The 19,086-nt window shown below is 39.9% G+C and overlaps 1 protein-coding gene across 2 annotated transcripts; it reads right to left on the bottom strand.

The window, feature by feature from the left end:
- Positions 1-330: 330 nt before the first annotated feature.
- Positions 331-18,333, bottom strand: FBXO43 (F-box protein 43). 2 transcript variants are annotated; one of them, XR_014843552.1, is made up of 6 exons: positions 15,032-18,333; positions 11,025-12,498; positions 8,173-8,275; positions 4,399-4,462; positions 1,138-1,341; positions 331-1,032 (listed from the first exon to the last, which is right to left on the bottom strand). XR_014843552.1 is itself a non-coding variant. In XM_085021994.1 (5 exons), exons 2-5 carry the CDS (start codon positions 12,479-12,481, stop codon positions 784-786), a joined length of 2,013 nt encoding a protein of 670 aa, XP_084878120.1. In that variant the 5' UTR covers positions 12,482-12,498; positions 15,032-18,333; the 3' UTR covers positions 331-783. The 2 variants fall into 2 exon arrangements, 1 of the variants encoding a protein (XP_084878120.1); XM_085021994.1 differs by lacking the exon at positions 4,399-4,462.
- Between the last annotated feature and the right edge of the window lie 753 nt (positions 18,334-19,086).

Raw genomic sequence — 19,086 nt, 5'->3', positions numbered from 1 at the left:
AATGGACTGGGTAACCACAAGATGACAAATGCGACCCACTGAGAGGGCAGTGTGATTGCCATACACAAAACAATAGGATTCCAGATCCCTGCATTGTACTACTGAAAAATTCATGTGTAGTAAGGTACAAGAGCTTATTTATGTGTTGCCTTATGGGGATTTATTAGCTAAGACTCTCATTGTGAATAACCACATATAGCTAATAATTTACTTTTTACATCTTCTTAGTTATCAATAGTAGGTAAATTTTATTTATCCAGAAGTCTGCTCAAATATGATACTCAGTAAATTAAGAGAAAGATTGAGATGATAGAGTAAATTCAACAGAACTTCTGAAAACATTTTATTTGTATTTCATTTCAGTCAAATATTCAAAAATTTTGAAACCTATAAGGCCATCTGTCTCAAGTTTCAAATTTTTTAATATTACTGGGCAAACTATTTTTGAAAAGTGAAAGAACATTTCAACACATAGTGATGAAATGTACACGTTTTAAATGTTACATTAAACAGTTAAATACATACATAACACTGAAAATTCTTTATTTAAAAACACTAAGTTATTAAAATGAGTAAAAATGACATAGTAAAATGAGATTCTTTTCAAAACTCACTACTTCAAAGAAAACATACAATGACATGGATCATACTATATACAAAATAGGAACTAAATCATCATCTGCCATTGATGGGAAGACTTGCATGCTTTCAAAATATTCATAATCTTAAGTCAGACAAACGACATGTTGCCTAGGGGCAATGCTTCTTTTACACTGAAAGTCTTTAGAGGCGTTTTAAATTCCGCTTACTCTGGGCACTTCCTGGAAGAGCATCTTTTCTGTTTCTTGGCTTTGCTGCTCCTCTGCTACATTCTTCAGACCCATGATAAGCGCACAAACATAACACACAAAAGTCAAAACCACAGGCTGTGCGGCTACATAGTCCCCTTCTCTTATAAGGCTGGTACTTAGCAGGGGATTGGCACCTTGGGCAAGGTTTTAATGCTTCATCAATAAAAAGTGTTTTGGCAACCTGTGGCAAGAGCACACACACTAAATCTTCCTGTTTCACTTAGAGAACTGCTTTATTTTAAACTCTGTAAATATTTCTTTCTAATAACTTATGATAAATACTCACCTTAACATATTCCTCCTGTTTACTATTTAGGTGAGTAACAGAAGAGCTTGCTATAGGTGTCAAAACGTCTCCCCAAGGAGAAAACGTTGAAACTTGTTCTTTCTGAAAACCTGGTGTCCTAGCCTGTGCTTGCACAGACCTTAAAGCCGCTCGATTTAAAAGATGGAGCCGAGTGGCAGCATCCTCAACATTTAATACAGCCCCCTGTGGGGAAAGACAAGAGGGGTCCACACTGAAATATCACAATTTCCAGGACAGCTTTCTGATGCACATGTATTTAAATGTTTGGAAGTGACTTTCCACCCCTGGAATTTTCTCTCTGAATGACTCCTTTTTAGAAACTGTTTTTTTTCTCATCTAGCATTTAAAAATCAAAGAAATGTAAAAAGAAAAAAATTTAAATGATAAATCTAGCTTGAAGTTCGCATGACTAGTTATTTTTCTATTTGAGACATAGGTTTGTGAACTTTTCCTGAGGAGGGCCAGAGAGTTGCAAGTTACTCAATTGTTTTTTTTTAGCAAACACAGATATAGAGAAAGAGCAGGACTGTGCTCCTATAAAACTGACTTTAAAATTACAGGTGAGGAACAGGACTTGGCCCACAGATTGGAGTTGACAAGCCCCCTTTTAAGACAAGGTCTAAGAGAGGTGAATCTTTCCAAAGTTTGCTATGGGACACCAAGGAATTCTTTGAAGGTTTCTTACCTTAGCCTCATGTCAGAAGAATAATGGGCCTGGTTAGACTATGAAATCTAATTTACTTGGCTGGTTTTTACAGATATCAAATACTCGTAAAGACTTAATTTTTACACCTGAATTTTATACAGCTTTGATATTTGAAAAGAAGTAAAAAGTCTCTTGTTTCAACTGAATTTCCACATAACTCAAATATTTAGCCAAGAAATATTTTCAAGACGCAATCCTTACAGCCTTCAATTTTGTTAAGGTTAGGAATAGTAAGCTTAAAAAAAAAATCGGTATTCTTAACCAATTATCAAAATAAAATGTACTACAGGTGAATTTCCTCAAGTGTCCAGCTATAATCATGTTTCCTCTCCCTCAGTAGTCTTCCTTTGCCACGAGTGGGTCACTCGTGGCAAAGGGGAAGAGCTAAAGCACGGGAACTGACAGTAGGGTGAGTATAGGAAATGAGGCAACTGGCCATGAAAAATTATGTGATTAACAGTTTAACAACAGAGTTCCCACCGTGGCTCAGTAGGTTAAGAACCTGACTAGTATCCATGAGGAATGTAGGTTTTTTTTTTTTTTTCCTTCGTCTTTTTGTCTTTTTGCCTTTTCTAGGGCCACTCCTGTGGCATGTGGGTGGAGGTTCCCAGGCTAGGGGTCTAATCGGAGGTGTAGCCAACCTACGCCAGAGCCACAGCAACACGGGATCTGAGCCGCGTATGCAACCTACACCACAGCTCACGGAAACACTGGATCCTTTAGCCACTGAGCAAGGCCAGGGACCGAACCCACAACCTCATGGTTCCTAGTCTGATTTGTTAACCACTGCGCCACGACGGGAACTCTGAGGATGCAGGTTTGATCCCTGGTCTTGCTCAGTAGGTTAACAGTCTGGCGTTGCTGTGAGCTGTGTAGTATAGGTCACAGATGTGGCTCGGATCCCTCGTTGCTGTGGCTGTGGCATAGGCCAGCAGTTGCAGCTCTGATTCGCCCCCTAGCTTGGGAACTTCCATATGCAGCAGGCACAGCCCTAAAAAGCAAAACAAACAAAACCAAAAAAGTTTATGTAGTTCCCATCATGGTGCAGCGGAAATGAATCCAACTAGTATACATGAGAATGCAGTTCAATCCCTGGCCTCGCTCAGTGAGCTGTGGTGTGGGTCGCAGATGTAGCTTGGATCCCGCATTGCTGTGTCTGTGGTGTAGGCCAGCAGCTGCAGCTCAGGTTCAACACCTAGCCTGGGAACTTCCATATGTCACAGGTGAGGCCCTAAATAAATAAATAAATAAATAAGCAAAAAACAGCTTAACAACATATGCCTAAGTATAATGGATGAACATTGGTTTTCAGAAATTAGAATGGGAGATCCCGTTATGGCTCAGCAGGTTAAAAACCTGACATAGGGAGTTCCCATCATGGCGCAGTGGAAACGAATCCGACTAGAAACCATGAGGTTGTGGGTTCGATCCCTGGCTTCGCTCAGTGGGTCCAGGATTTGGCATTGCCCTGATCTGTGGTGTTAATTCACAGATGCGGCTCGGATCTGGCGTGGCTGCGGCTGTGGCTGTGGTGTAGGCCAGCAGCTACAGTTCCGATTAGACCCCTAGCCTGGGAACCTCCATATGCCGCAGGTGCGGCCCTCAGAAGACAAAAAAAAAAAAAAAAAAACCAAAAAAACCTGACATAGTGTCCATGAGGATGTGGGTTCGATCCCTGGCCTTGCTCAGAAATTAGAATGAATACAGTTGAACATATTCAAAGACTCAATACATCTTTTTATGTTACATTTTATAAATGATTTACAGCCTAGGCTAGAAGCATATGACACAAGAGCACAGTAAAAGGAAACAACCGTTGGATTTCGATACAGTTGGCAAACGCAATAATGATGCATGCACCAAAAAATGAATAGAGATATTGTTGAAGCAAATTTCAACTGAAGCCGCAGAAGAAACATTCATTCATTTAACAAATACACATAAAACATCGAATAAATGCCAAGTGAATAAAGCCGTCTAATCCCTGCCTTCCTGGAGCTTAAAATGTGTGCTGTTATCTCTCAACATTTTAAAGGCCAAGCAGTCAGACAAAGACACATGTATGTGGGCACCAACTTTTTTCAAAATAATAGTCACCACCATGTCACCAGAAAATATTTAAATTTGAGAGTGGAATCACCTTATTGTTATTTACATGATTATAAGAAAACAGCAATAACTATAGTAAATTTTTTAAAAAAGAAATTCAATTGAAAAGGTGTAATATTCCAATTTTAATGATCATTCTTACTGCTAAAAAGCAAGCAGATAAAATTGAGATCCTATTACACAGAGCTAGTGTGTGTCTTTTAATTTTTACACACAAGGAGCTTCCAGTGATGCTACATAAGTGTGAGGAAAACCACCAAATGACTTTGTTTTCTAACTTTTCTGTTTTGGTTAATGATACACATTAGAAGAGTTCAGGTGGAAAGCAACCAGTCCATTTAGGAATAGGAGGCCAAAGGGCATCTGGAAAGATGTCTCCGAGGAAAAGAAGGAACAGGTAGAATACCCAATTTATTCAGACTTACACAGAGGAGATTTCCAGTTCTGGTGGATAATAGGAGATGAGTCAGGGATCTGTATAGAGAAACACTAAGCAAAAAAAGAGAAAAGAAATAAAGAAAGAAACTGGGCAATTATTAACTCTGAGGAAAAACATTACATAAGAAAAAAGGTACAATCATTTTGTTCTAGATGTTACAGCTGTAAAAATTCATAACAATCTCAGCACAGTCTTAATAATGTCAGCACCTAATTCTGATTCACTCTCAAATGATAGTATAGTTATCTACACTATATAGATAATAGTATAGTTATCACATTCATAAATTAGGAGAAAGGACTGCAGAGAGAGAGATGGGTAGACAGGCAGTGGTGAGAGGTTAGAGAATTAACGTAGTTCCTCTAAAGAAGAACAAGACAAAACAAGAAATAGCAGTGAAGGCATGCCATTTAGAAATATGGAGGTAAATATTAGAAGAAACAACTAAAGAATTGGAAGTGATTGCCTCAATGGGGTAAGAACCAAGAACAGGAAAGGCAGGAGAATAAGTGTTTGTTAGAAGCTTTGAAGTCCAATTTAATGTTTTAAACCATGTACTTGTTTTTACTTTATTTTTTATTTTTTTTATTTTTTTTTTATTTTTTTATTTTTTTGTCTTTTCTAGGGCCATTCCTGAGGCATATGGAGATTCCCAGGCTAGGGGTCCAATTGGAGCCAGAGCCACAGCAACACGGGATCCAAGCTGTGTCTGCGACCTACACCACAGCTCACGGCAACATTGGATCCTTAAACCACTAAGCAAGGCCAGGGATCAAACCTGCAATCTCATGGTTCCTAGTTGGATTCATTAACCACTGAGCCCCAACAGGAACTCCTACTTTAAAAAAAAATTTTTCTTTCAGAGTTCCCAGGTGGTGCAGCAGGTTAAGGATACAGTGTTATCACCTCCGCAGCATGAGTTTGATCTCTGGCCTGGGCATTTCTGAATGGTGTGGGTGTGGCCAAAAAGGTTTTGGAAAAAAATTTAAGTAAAAAAAAAAGTATAATCCTTTAAGAAACCAAGATTTTTTTAAAAAGTGATGGCTAGGATCTGAGGGTAGAACATTGTATTTAGAATTACCCGAAGGTTTGCCAACACAACCACGTTTCTTCTGCATAGGATGGAAGGAGTACATGGAGCTAAAAGTTTAATATTAATAGGCATTTGCTTAAAAATTTGTTTTTTTGGTTTGTCCTTAGCATATAGGGCAGCACTCTAAAAAGATATGTTAAGAAGGCAATTAACACCTTCACTATTCTAAGTTCCCAGAGCCAACAGCTATAGTTAAGTAGCCAAGAACCATGAATAAGATGTGAAGGATTATCATAGGTGAGAAGCTAAAATTTTTCTTCAAATAAAATAGAAAGTCAATATGTTAGTTAATATCAGTCCCCAATATTTCCTTGACATAAGAAACCCCCAAACTGTATCTAGGTATTCATATTTGTTTATGCTCTGTTTCATTTCAATTATTCCATTTAGTCAAATTATAAATTTACTTATGTTATTAGACATTTTTTTACTAGAACAAGAGTAAGGATTTTAACTTTCAGAATTTCCTTTGCTATTGATGCCTAAGAAAGGTCTAAAAGTTGAATATACAGTAAATATGGGTGCCAGAGTCATCAGATACCTATTACACAAAGCAGTGCTCCCAGGAAGAATTAATCAGCTTCTGTAAGACTTTTCTTATAACTTCAAAGCTGGACCGCAAATCTTCAAGGGAGTACAAGTTTAAGATGCTTCACAAGTACTAATCTGCCAGGCTCACTCACCTCCAGTTCTTCAAATATTGCTATTCCCTCTGCTGAAACACTGTTGTTACCTGTCTAACTCATCATTCAGGGCTGAGCTGAGATGTACTCTTTCCTTCTCTTGATTCCCAAGTATCAAACACTCCTTTTTTAAAAAATTGAAGTATAGTTGATTGACAATGTGTTAATTTCTGTTGTACAGCAAAGTGATTCATAAATATATGTGTATACATATATTCCTTTTTATGTTCTTTTCCATTGTAGTTTATCATAGGATGCTGAATTGTATCTAGTATATATAGATATATATAAATCCCAGTCCATCCCACTCCCTCCCCCTCCACCATGGCAACCACAAGTCTGTTCTCTATGTCTGTGAGTCTTTTTGTGCTTTGTGAAGTTAAGTTACTTTGTGTCTATGTCTTAGATTCCAGATATAAGTGATATCATATGGTATTTGTCTTTCTGACTTAATTTAATATGATAATCTTTGTATCCACCTCTGTTGTTGCAAAAGGCCTTTTTTTTTTTTTTTTTTTTTTGTCTTTTTATGGCCACACCCATGGCATATGGAAGTTCCCAGGCTAGAGACAAATCAGAGCTATAGTTGCTGGCCTATAGCACAGCCACAGCAATGCAGGATATGAGCCACATCTGTGACCTACACTGCAGCTCATGACAACACCGGATCCTTAACTCACTGAGCAAGGTCAGGGATCAAAGCGGATCCTTATGGATACTAGCAGGGTTTGTTACCACTGAGCTATGATGGGAATTTTTTTTTTAATGGCTGCACCTGTGGCACATAGACGTTTCCAGGCCAGGGACTTAATCTGAGGCACAGCTGTGACCTACACTGCAGCTGCAGCAACACGGGATCCTGCTGTGATGGGCCAGAGATAAAACCTGTCCCTCTGCAGTGACTGGAACCGCTGCAGTTGGATTCTTAACCCACTGCGCCACAGTGGGAATGCCTCCATTCTTTTTTATGGCTGAGTGGTATTCTATAGTATATATATGTACCACATCTTTATCCATTAGTCTGTTGATAAACATTCAGGTTGCTTCCATGTCTTAGTTGTTGTGAATACTGCTGCTATGAACATAGTAGTGCACATATCTTGTTGACTTATAGTTTTGTCCAAATATATGCCCAAGAGTGGGCTTGCTGGATCATATGGCAATTTTTAGCTTTTTTAAGGAATCTCCACACTGTTTTCCATAGTGTCTGCGCTAACTTACATTCTCTCCAACAGCGTAGAAGGCTTCCCTTTTTCCACACCCTCTCCAGCATTTGTCAAACATTACTTTTCAATGTTACAATACAGCTAATTCTGGGCTTCCTCTAACATACCTGTATTATAATCACCTGTTTATACCTGTGTCACCCACAGAGTATGAGCTCTAAAAGGGAAGAGACCATGTCAAAAATGTTCACCATTGTAATCTGAGCAAGTGGCATGTAATACCTACTCAAAAGGCTGGATAGAAAATGCTATAAAGACGTCTAATTATGAATAGAACCTGCATATCCTATTCAAATGGTACTCAATTGATGCTAGCAGCACATATACTTCAACAACAACAAAACGCAGTATGAGGTTCTTTTTTTAATTATTAAAGTATAGTTGATTTACAGTGTCACGCCAATTTCTGCTGTACAGCAAAGTGACCCAGTAGTACATATATATGCACATTCCCTTTATTATCTTCCATCATGTTCTATCCAAGAGACTGGATATAGTTCCCTGTGCTACACAGTAGGACCTCATTGCTTACCCATTCTAAATATAATAGTTGGCCTCTGCTAACCCCAAACTCCCCCAGTAAGAAGTTCTTGATGTCAGCTAGTCTATTCTAATTATGAACTGGGTAGAAATGGAGTTTGGAAAAAATAAAGAGTTTAGGAGTGAATGTTAGTAAACGGAAAGGTTAAAAGATCACAGGGAAACCAAATTAGCAACACGGGATACTGCTGATTTTAGAACAGTGTTATACGTATTACCTCGGAATCTGCTTTCAGTCGTGTGATATGAAATTTCCTCCTCTGATTTGCTTTTTTATCTTGAGCAATAATTTCACGCCAATTTCTGCTCACTTTCCAAACACTGTAATGAAAAGACCAGTCCTTATATTGTATATATTCTGCAGAATTAAGACTTTTTACACATGTCAATAAGAAAAGCTTGTTTTGAAGATTTTGGACAGTTGTTTTTAAACCTAAAATTTTACATTAAAATATAACTTGATCTGCATAGTTATGAAAGAATATCTATTAAAATATTAAAATATGCCAGCATCATACTGATAGATTACTATCTTATAAATGGTTAAGGAAATAACAAAATTGCATATAAACCCAAGTGAGTCCACTGGGAGACTAAGAGGATTTTACTTATATGTGACACAAAGATTAAAAATTTGGAAAAAATAAATAAATAAATAAAAATAAAAATTTGGAGCATGACATGCACCAAACGATTATCACCTATAGTGCAAGAGATTTTTATAAATTTCCCTTATTACTGGATTTAAAAAATTTTTGTCATTCTGATTAAATAAACACAAGTACAGCCAATCCTTCACTGGAAGTACTAAACGCCAAAAAGTTGGCCCTTGAGCAACATGGGTTTGAACTCTGTGGGTCCTCTTACACGTGGATTTTTTTCCAATAGTTAATACTACATGGCCCCTGCTTGGTTGAATCTGGGGATGCTGAATCCTGGAAATGGAAGAACTTCCTATATGGAGAGCTAACTATAAATTATTCAAGGACTTTAGACTGCACGGCAGAGGGTCAGCACCCCTAAGCCCTGGATGTTCAAGGGTCAACTGTATTAAATATTATGGGCAGCACTGCAAAGTTCCTATTTTATAAACCAAAGTTTATGACAGTGAAGCAGCTAAAGAAAAAACACAATTAATGTCTAGTGATTGCTTCTCAATAACATTGACTATATTAATTATTACAGAAAAACTAATCCTTCAGCTGTTTTATTACTTTAACTTTACAAATCACTCAAGTGAAGAAGGCCAGGAGAAGGTTGGGGGGACAAAAAGCCCCTTGTTATGGGGGAGCCCAGGTTATACTTGAGTTGTCAACACTACCCTTCTTCAAGCTACCATGGCCACTTTGGCAGCCATCACCCCTCCCTAAGCCAATATATGTGTCTTATATCAGATAGCTGGAGAGGAACAGGCAGAAAGCCATTCATTAGTGGGGAAGAAACGAAATACATAATTGGGTATTTGCCCCAGCTAGTTCAACTGACTATAATCTCTCACATTACCAAGAATAAGCACTGCCAACATTATATATGCACTCTACAGTATATGCCCTTTAAATCTAGAAAGATGGGCAAGAAACACAATTATAGAAATACAACTGAATATCATTTGCTCCCACGAGTGAGCACCCAAAACTGTCACCCAAGTTTTTATTTTAACTGGTCTGTATCCAAATATTTCAGCACATAAAAATTAAATTCCCATATATCAAGCATCTCCTTAATTTTTAAAAAATTCATCTTATTGAAACACTTTTTTTTAGGGCTGCACCTGTGGCACATGGAGGTTTCCAGGTTGGGGTCCAACTGCAACTGTAGCCGCTGGCCTACCCCACAGTCTTGGCAATGCCCCACATCTGCGATCTACACCACAGCTCATGGCAGTGCCGGATCCTCAACCCCCTGAGCAAGGCCAGGGATTGAACTTGTATCCTCATGGATGCTCGTCAGATTCATTTCCTCTGAGCCGTGATGGGAACTCCTCACTTAAACATTTTTTCAAGGCATATGCAAATGTAGATTATCAATCTGCTTATTATCCTCCTTGGGTTACACCAGATACATTCTTGATCAAGGCCATTCTAGAAAGGCCTTAAGCCTTAATAAGAGCTTGCGGGGAAATATGGGCTTAGAAATCAGAGGGCTGTGGTAGACTTGGATATATTCCTCTTTGAGTCACTTCTTTATAGTTCAGTTTCCTCATCTGCAAAATGCATGATAGGACTAGATATTTCAGAAGACTTCCAGTTATGAAATTCTACAATTCTCTATGATAACCTACACTTAATTTATGGGGGGGAAGGGGAAGAAGGGTCTTCACAGAAGCAGGGGCCATAAAAGAATAAGGATTCTATGAACCAAACTCTTGATACACACCTACTGAAAACGAGGTTCACTAACTCTCCTGCTTGTCCTCTTCCAACCTTGACCTCTAATCCTGTTCCACCAGGCTTCCCCCCTTCCTGATCATGGCACACCCAAGGGGCATGTCTGCTGATAGTCCTGCATTCCCCCAAACTGCCAGAAGAGACATAGTCTCATTCTAGTCTTTGTAACCCTAGTTTCTACCTTCAATACTCCTAAATATGTGACTTAGTTTCTCTTTTATTATAAGAGCAGCATTCAGTACACTGAAATTTCTGTGACACTGAAGACTTTCACTAAAACACCTTTAATATAAGGTAACTAATGGGAGTTCCCGTTGTGGCTCAGTGGTTAACGAATCCAACTAGGAACCATGAGGTTGTGGGTTCGATCCCTGGCCTTGCTCAGTGGGTTAAGGATCTGGTGTTGCTGTGAGCTGTGGTATAGGTCAAAGACGCGGTTCAGATCTGTCGTTGCTGTGGCTGTGGTGTAGGCGGGCAGCTACAGCTCTGATTCGACCCCTAGCCTGGGAACCTCCATATGCTGCGAGCAGCCCTAGAAAAGTAAAAAAGACAAAACAAACAAACAAAAAATAAGGTAACTAAGCCAGAGATTAAAAAAAATTTTTTTAAAAACAGGAAATCTTTCCAACTTAAAAAAAAGGTGATAAAAGGCAGTTTTATTTAGAAAAAAAATTATTTCTTACCTGCATAGGCTTTCTGCAGTCAAGGAATCTAAAACCATAGCAAGAATATGCCTTAAATTTCTGTATTTTAATTCTGTTAAGATGTCCAGTTTTTCTATACCCATTTTCTTCCCAATCAGTCCTGCAAGCACACGTTGTAGAGCAGCTATTTTTCCCTCGTCTCTTTCTTCTAACAGTCCACGTGCACCATTTTGCTGGAATCTCTTTCTTTTGCTTTTCATAAAGAGCTCATGCACTAACTGCAAGGCTGGGGTTTTTGATAAACTCTTAAAGCTTGAACTCAAATCCCTGCCCTTACAGTCACTGCTGGGCTGACCCTCTGAGGTATCTGAAGCAGCTGCTGGTGTTGTTTCAGAGCCGGAGTGGCTGATCTGCTTCTCTTCTTCTGTCTCAGACTGTGAGCCTTGCTCCCGAAGGGTAGACAGTCTTCTCAACCTTCTTAGACGCCTTGACTTTTTTATGGTGTCCCCAGCTTTTAGATTTCCCTTATATTTCTGAAGTAGGTCTTGAAAAGAACCCTCTTGGTCAGAGAGGGAATCTTCTGATTTGTCCAAGCAAAGCGAGTTAAAACCACTGTCTTCAGGTGTTGAAATATTGCGTCTAGCTTCAGTTTGACTTGCATTAAATTTAACATTTGCTACAAGATTACTTATTGGAGTCACAAATATGTCCTCATCTGTTTCACAAGTTGTTCCACCAGCGGAGGAGCCCAGAAGTTCGGGATATGTATTCTCATCATTACCACACAGACTGCTATCGCTAAAGTCATGTGTGATAGAGTCTTTAAAACTATTGCCCTGAATCGGAGATATACATTCAACCTCAAATAGGCCACAGTTATCTTTGGAATCATCAACCGTGGAAGACTTCTGTTGAGAAAAATTGAGTCTCAATTTTTGACTGCTGGAAGTCGCTTCTTCTGTTTTTGAAGTGCTAGTGACTAAAGAACTAAAATTATTTCGCCTTGGAAAAGCTGAAGCACTGCTTGGAAATTTGTTTTCTAAATTAGGAACTTGGCTTGCACTACTTTCGAGAGAACTATTTTGTGATTCAAACTCTGCCTTCAGAAGAGAGAAAGATATGTCCAACCTTCTGCGTGGTAAAAACGTTCTCCCACTGATTTTAGGAGTTTCACAAAGTTCTGGGGTTTTATCCTTTTCCTCCTTAGGGAAGACAAATCGCTCTTGTTGAATAGGAGACTCTAAACTATGTGTTAAGGCCAGACTTGAAGTTTCAGGATGTTCATGGATTAATGTTGAGCTTCTTGCTTTCTTTCCAAAAAATTCTTTATCTGTATTCTCAAAGCTGCATGATTTTAGCAGCTCACTGTAGCCACTGTCTTGAAATGAAGATGTGGAACAGAAGTCTCCGAAGCTGGAGTACTTGACATTGACAGTAGGAGAGCCCTCCTCATTTCCTGCTCCAGCAACAGCTTGACCTGAGTGCCTCCCTGACATCTTCAAAATCTCTGTTTCTACAAAGTGAAAACAAATTTTATTTTTCCTTTGAAATGAATAGCCTGGCTGCTTACATCAACAAGTATTACTTGTTATGCACATAAATAATAATGGAAAATTTTATGGCAATAAAAAAGTTACTTTAAAAAACAAATCTGCTCTACAATATACTCCAGGTATCTTACTTAAAACAATGCTTTAACATCATAAGAACTGAACATTTCCAGGATATAAATATTCACAGGTGACCTGATGGAGCGTTGTCTAGGCACCATGCACAAGTGCCTTCTGGAACAGGAGTTGAAAAGAAAAATAATCTGGAGTTCCCATTGTGGGTTCAGCAGATTAAGGACCCCACAGCGTCTCCGCGAGGATGCCTCACTCTGGTCTCACTCGGTGGATTAAGCATCCAGCATTGCTGCGGTGTAGGTCACAGATGTGGCTTGGATCCCGAGTTGCAGTTGCAGTCCAATTCAACCCCTAGCCAGGGAACCTTCATATGTCACAGGCGCAGCTGTAAAAAGAAAAAAAAAAAAAAACTCATGGCATTATCTTCAGATGATTTTATTACCTTATGATTTTAATAGTGGTAAAGCACATTACTGAAATTTTAATATTCCATTTTTTTGTGCTGGCTTACATCTCATCAGTTGGATATTTCCTTTTAATTAAAGTTCTGTGATGTAAATATAGCTGCTTAAAACAACTATATGCTAATATTTACACAGGTCTTTGGGGAGTTCTTTTGTGGCACAGCGGGTTAAGGATCCAGTGTCACTGCAGTGGCTTGGGTTACTGCTGTGGCTCAGGTTCAATCCCTGGCCTGAGGAACTTCCAGATGTCAGGGGTTCAGCCTAAAAACAAAACATGTATTTGGGAAATATGTCAAATGAGTGGTGCCACTAGACTTAACTGCAACTTGGCTAAGCAACTCTAGGATAATGTTATTAAGACTTATAACAGGGGCCTGTCTCAGAAACCCAGTCCTCATAACCATTCAGAGTCCGAAATCCCAGACTTTCACCTTTGCAAAGACTCTTTGGCTCACTGATAAATTACTAACATATTCTTCTTGAGCTAACCAAAATGAACCCCATGCCCCACAGATAACACCATTTCAAACTTGGCCTGTTATACTCATCTTCTATGTCTCATCCTCTAAATATTTTCTATTTGTCAGAAGTTCACCCTTTATAATATTCTTGAAATTTCAGATAAAGAATGCAAGCAAATTAAATAATTGTGATTCAGTAATTACATTTGGAAGGAATGACATTAAGAAATACTTTACTCTTTAACCTTTTCAACAGTATCCCTGCATTCCTTCTTTTCAGAAACTTCAAATAAATCTTAAAGAGTAAGAAAAAAAGATAAGTTATCATAGTATACTTCTCCAGATTATTCAAAGGACACTAAGAAAATTGTCATTCTTTCAAAGTTTTCTCCAGACCCAGTACACAATTCTTCTCCATTAAAAAGATCCTGGGAAGATATATTTTAGTTGAGTATAATGGGAAGGTAATTAATTTATGCTAAAATTACACCAGTTAAATATGTAAATGAACCTGAGTTTAAAAAATTGCTACTGTAACCACAAAAACAAAAAGTCTCTTCACAGTATAATGATCATTAGAAGATCATTGTTACTGGGCAAAGTATATGTGTTTTTCACCTTTTAACACCTATATTCCACTTTGGTAAATCTCACACATGTTCTCTTCTGATTTAGATCCCCTCAGGTTGTGAGAATCACTGCTCTCTTTGGTACAATGCTTACCCCAGGATGATCAAACATTGCATTCCAATAATTTGTATTATATTTTTAAGACAATTTTTGTTTTCAAACTATTAAGTTAATAAGATAGAATGTGTTTTCAAATTACACCTCCAGCCACGAATGCTTCCCCTTCGCTGAGGATCACTCTATTGAGTAACAGTTTTCACTCAAGTCGTTTGGTAAAGTTAGGTCGCGCTTTTTTTGAGTTAAAACAAATATTTCTATTCCGCTACTTCACCACTAGGTGTCTCACCATTCTAGAATTTGGGAAACTGAGAGGCAAATTGCTAGAAACAAAAGTGGGCGTGCATAGATATCCTCTCCCAGCTAAAAACTACAGACCGCTTGCTTTAAACATACAAAAAAAATCTAATTTTTTTTCTGTTCATCTACACATTTGAAGTTGCCTCCACCGTGCCTTCTCTGGTGTCATTTTCCCCTTTCATCATTTTCAACCCAGGACATTGATCTCAAAGAAAATGTGGTTCTTCAAACATAAATTTAAAATTATTTATGCAGAATCATGGAATGCCTATTGACTTATTCAATTTTACTGATTCAACAGTTCACAGAGGAATGAAAGAAGCCTCTTTGATACTCATTTTTTAAAACCAGGCTCCTAATAAGATATAGTGCTCTTTAAGAAAAGCATAGAAAAAGGGGGGGGGGGAAGCAGTAATTAACTCAGAAGATGAAATACTTATACAAATTAAATACAAATACGCTAACAAATTAAAACCATTCTTTCATTTATTAAGGTGGAAAAATCTTACCAACAGTAAATCTTGAGCTCTTAGATGTCAACGTTATGTAGGCTTCCAAACAAGAAAATGTCTCGCTTTGCCTTTAAAATTCGTGCCAAAATAATACCACTTAAAGAGAAAACTTAAATTTGAACAATTAATGGAAACGTGCAGTACCACGAGGCTGGTTAAAATATTAAGGATACGAAGAGTACATGCTGCAGGGATTATTTCTAACACTTAAAAAGGCCTTAACGCGTTTGAATTTCCTCCAGCTTTCCAGACCACAGTAACTTTACTATCTTTGTCTTCTCCAGTTACTCTTGGAACGGAGGAAACTTCCCAAATTCGGGTTCCTGGCAATGCAGTGTCAGCTGCAGCAGGGTCATCGCCTCCCCCAAGTGCCGTCGTTGGGTGGGTGGTTAACGGTCTCCCCCGGGCGTCAATTAGGCCGCTGGTCCCCCCGCGGACGCCCTTTGGGCCGGGCTGGCGGAGGGAGGCCCCGCCGGGCCCCTGGGCCCAGAAAGCCACCGAGGGGCCGAGGGTGCTGGGCGTCTGCTGGAGTGGAGCGAGCGGAAAGGGAATGGCGTCGGGGCGCCTCTCCAGGCCCGGCACCTGGGAGGCAGAGCGGGCGCGGGGCCGGGGACGCCCAGAGGCCGGCCGGCCCGCACACACCTGCCTCCCCCGCTCCCGCCCACCTGGAGGAGACCCGGCGCGGCCGCCCCCTCAGGGCCGACGGGCGGGCGGGGCCGAGGCGGGTGCAGCTGGAGCTCCGGGAAAGGAGCCTCGGCTTCGCCTCCAGGGATGCCCGGCTATGGCAACCCCCACGCCAGCTTCGCGTAGGGCCGCCGCGTTTCCCTCCTTCGGTTTGAACTGCCCGCCCTGAGTAACCGCTACGCGCTTCGCTGCCCCGCGCCGCCCCTTCCTCCTGCTCCGAGGCGCCCCCGCCGGCCGCCCCGCGACCCGCAGAACCCCCTCCCCAGGAGGTCTGTCCTCGCGTTCCCTCACCTCCACCCCCCATCCCTCCAAGGCACAGCAGGCGTTTCCTAATTTGATAGGCTCTTTCTCGCCTCATTTTGACTTCGGTGAACATTGCACAGCAAGCTTTCTAGACTCTAGGTCCTACAGTAGGATGCCATTGCCAAGAATGTAGGAGAACGATCACTTGAAAATGTTTCCCGTGATGAAATCAAGCATGAAAAGCAGGTTACAAAACGAATGACTCCTTTGAGGTTAGAAGTAAAGATATACACAGGATAAGGTCTGAAAGGTATGACTTGGTTATAGCATCTCCAGAGGAGCTTGTGCTTCTTTTTTTTAGGCATCTAAAAAGGGATTTTTTTAAATTTACTGAGCAGCTATTATGTGGCAAGTTCCAATCTTATGATCTCAGCAGCTTTTTCCTAATCTCCGTTTCCTGTTTTTTTATTTTGTTTTGTTTTTCCCTGGTACTTTTTTTAGGGCCACACCAGCGGCATATGTTAAGTTCCCAAGGTAGGGGTCAAACCGAGCTACAGCTGGTGGCCTACACCACAGCTCACTGAGCGAGGCCAGGGATCGAACCTCATGGATACTAGTTGGATTCTGCTGTGTCACAAAAGGAACTCCCTCCTGGATTTTTTCATCTGCTCATTCCCAAAATGGGGCATCCTACCTAGCATTTTTCTCACTTTACCATTCTGTGCGTACATAATTCTCATTCAGAGTTACAACCAATACTTTAAAGCCAGTAACAGCCACTGCTACCATTCTCCTCCAAGAGAACATTTCTCCATTTGGATGCCCCTTAGTTATCCTAAATGCCATATGTCCAAAATCAAACTCACAGTTTTTAAGCTCTGTGTGCCAATTACTGGGCTAGGTACTAGGAATACAAAGATGGAAAGACACTGCTCTCAAGGGCTCACTGGTATAAGTGCTGTAGTAGAAAACGAATAACAGCACAAAAGAAAAAGGAATCAACTAACAATATAGAAGATAGGGCAGAGCTAACTTTATAAAGACTGTGCCAGGAGGTGGATTTTGAAAGATAGTGGCAGTTTAAGAGAGATAAGAGATGATTCCAAACTGGAAATGTGCAAGAGAAAGAAAATCAAACAGTTGGGCACATTAGATAAACTGTAAACAATTTGTTACAGCTGGAAAATAAGACGTTTTAAGGAAGGGGCAAAGTTTTTTGTTTTTTTTTTTTGTTTTTTGCTCTTGGCTTGTGAAAATTACCACGCCAAGGATCAAACTGGCACCACAGCAGCGATGCAGTGACAACACAGGATCCCTAACCTGCTATACCACAAGGGAACTCCCAAATAAAATCCTTGAGAAGGGGAAGAAGCCAAGCCATGGAGAGTTTTGGATGCATGCTGAATCTGAAGTTTACTGTCTAGGCAATGCAGAGCAATTTAGAAAGACCACTCTGGTGACTCGACTTAACTCATTCAAAGAAGAATAATTTTTCCCTCACCCCTCCCTAAAACAGAGCAGAAAGACATTTAGTTACAAATCTAGTTAAAGCTTGTCCTATACCCCAAATTTAAGCCGCTGAGCTATATTTTCCTAATCTTTACCTATCACAGTCTTTGGCCTTTTTTCCTCCCTTTCTGGATTTGGTGTCATCTTATGACTGACCTCAGAATTCTAAAATCCATGTTTTCCATAGATCCAATGCTGCTTTGGGGGACCATCCAGTAAAACATGATGGAAGACTTTTCCATCACCATGATTAATCAAGTTATGCAGATATATTTAAATGAATATGATCAATGAAAAGAGCTATTCAAGGGGAAAAAATGGTAATTTGCATCTCCATAACCATATTACAAGGTACTAAAAGCACTAGTATCCAACATGGCAAGACAAATACCCTCATTAGGAGAAGGCAATGCAATGATGTTTGGCACATAGTAGGCACTCAAGAAATGTTAGTTGTCATCACTGATAATAGCTTCCACTGACCATGCTCCACATGATGCTAAAATTACTGTTCCTACTCATAGGAACAAGAGTGTTGGATTGGGATCTAGCCCCAACATGAACTCTTGTTGAAATTCTGGATCTCCTTGCTACAACTTGTCTTTACTCTACCCCTCTGTAGGGTCCCAGGAGCCGTTTGTATTCTGCATGTGTTAATTCCTCCTGATCTCCATAGACTGCATTAAGTGCCAGCATCTTCTTGAAATCTCAAGCTTGAGAGTTGGAATCCAGGTCAGCTTGCAATGATTAAAGTTATACTTTTTGGATCACTCCATAATCTTTCTCTTATGATAACAATGGTTTTATCTAATACTTCTTGGAGCAAAGCTTATTTTGATTCTTCTTTTGGGTTACCTCTTCCCTTTGGCTGACAGGAGAGATATTTTTTAAGATGGTCAAAATACTTGTATGTTCTGTCTTAGCCTGTCTGTGGAGGAAGAAGCAGGACACTCCACTGTGTTTCCTGAAATTTTTACAACAGGGAGCTAAGAAGACTGGGAAGATTGAGTTAAATCTCTCAAGTTGGTCTGTGGAGGTGCCGGCAGTTGGAACTCCTCCTGGAAGTGTAATGCGAAGCTCAAAGTTCCCAAGTTTCCGTATGGAAGACCAGAGAGCAGTATTGCCTGCTTAATAAGAAACCAAAATAATGCATGTTGGGAAGAAAGAAACCTGCTTCTCCAATTAACTGTAATAGATAACGAATATGTATTTTCTAAATTGTAACAACTTCATTTTCTTCCTCTCATTCTGATATTAGTAAAATGCCTGCTATGAAAGAAGCAAACGAATGTAAATGTGTACATCCAACGATAATGTCTCACTAATAGTTTGATCTTTGAAAGGATTCCACTGAGCAGGTCGTTTTGTTCTTCTAGAGAATACATGGGACCAAAGGAGGGTCGGTAAACAGCCACCACTACCTAAATCCCTCAGCTTTAAGTGGCAGTAGTTGGATGTAGCTGCCTGCAAGTCCGCCTGTGCTTTAAAACGAGTAAAAGGAGAGGCTGAGAAGGATGACAGGTACCTAAGTGAGAAAGGGTCGAAAAGCAAACATTATGCAAAGGGCAGGAGGCGGCTGTTCCACTGCCGGCGGCACAGGTATTAAAACGATCTGA

This window comes from Sus scrofa, chromosome 4 (assembly GCF_054392235.1).
Source record: "Sus scrofa isolate SSC_HxYL_T2T_F1_AM1 chromosome 4, Sscrofa_HxYL_maternal_Yorkshire_Landrace_v2.0, whole genome shotgun sequence".
NCBI lineage: Eukaryota > Metazoa > Chordata > Mammalia > Artiodactyla > Suidae > Sus > Sus scrofa.
The sequence above is the reverse complement of the archived record's forward strand: the minus strand, read 5'-3'. Positions and strand labels throughout refer to the sequence as shown.

Bases quoted from the DNA above. Each gene is read 5' to 3' on its own strand.
- FBXO43 (XM_085021994.1), bottom strand. From the start codon at position 12,481: ATGTCAGGGAGGCACTCAGGTCAAGCTGTTGCTGGAGCAGGAAATGAG. The intron at 8,276-11,024 runs GTAAGAAATAAT...TTTTCATTACAG, and splicing joins ACTGCAGAAAGCCTATGCAG to TGTTTGGAAAGTGAGCAGAA. The intron at 1,342-8,172 runs GTAATACGTATA...CTTTCCCCACAG, and splicing joins GACTGAAAGCAGATTCCGAG to GGGGCTGTATTAAATGTTGA.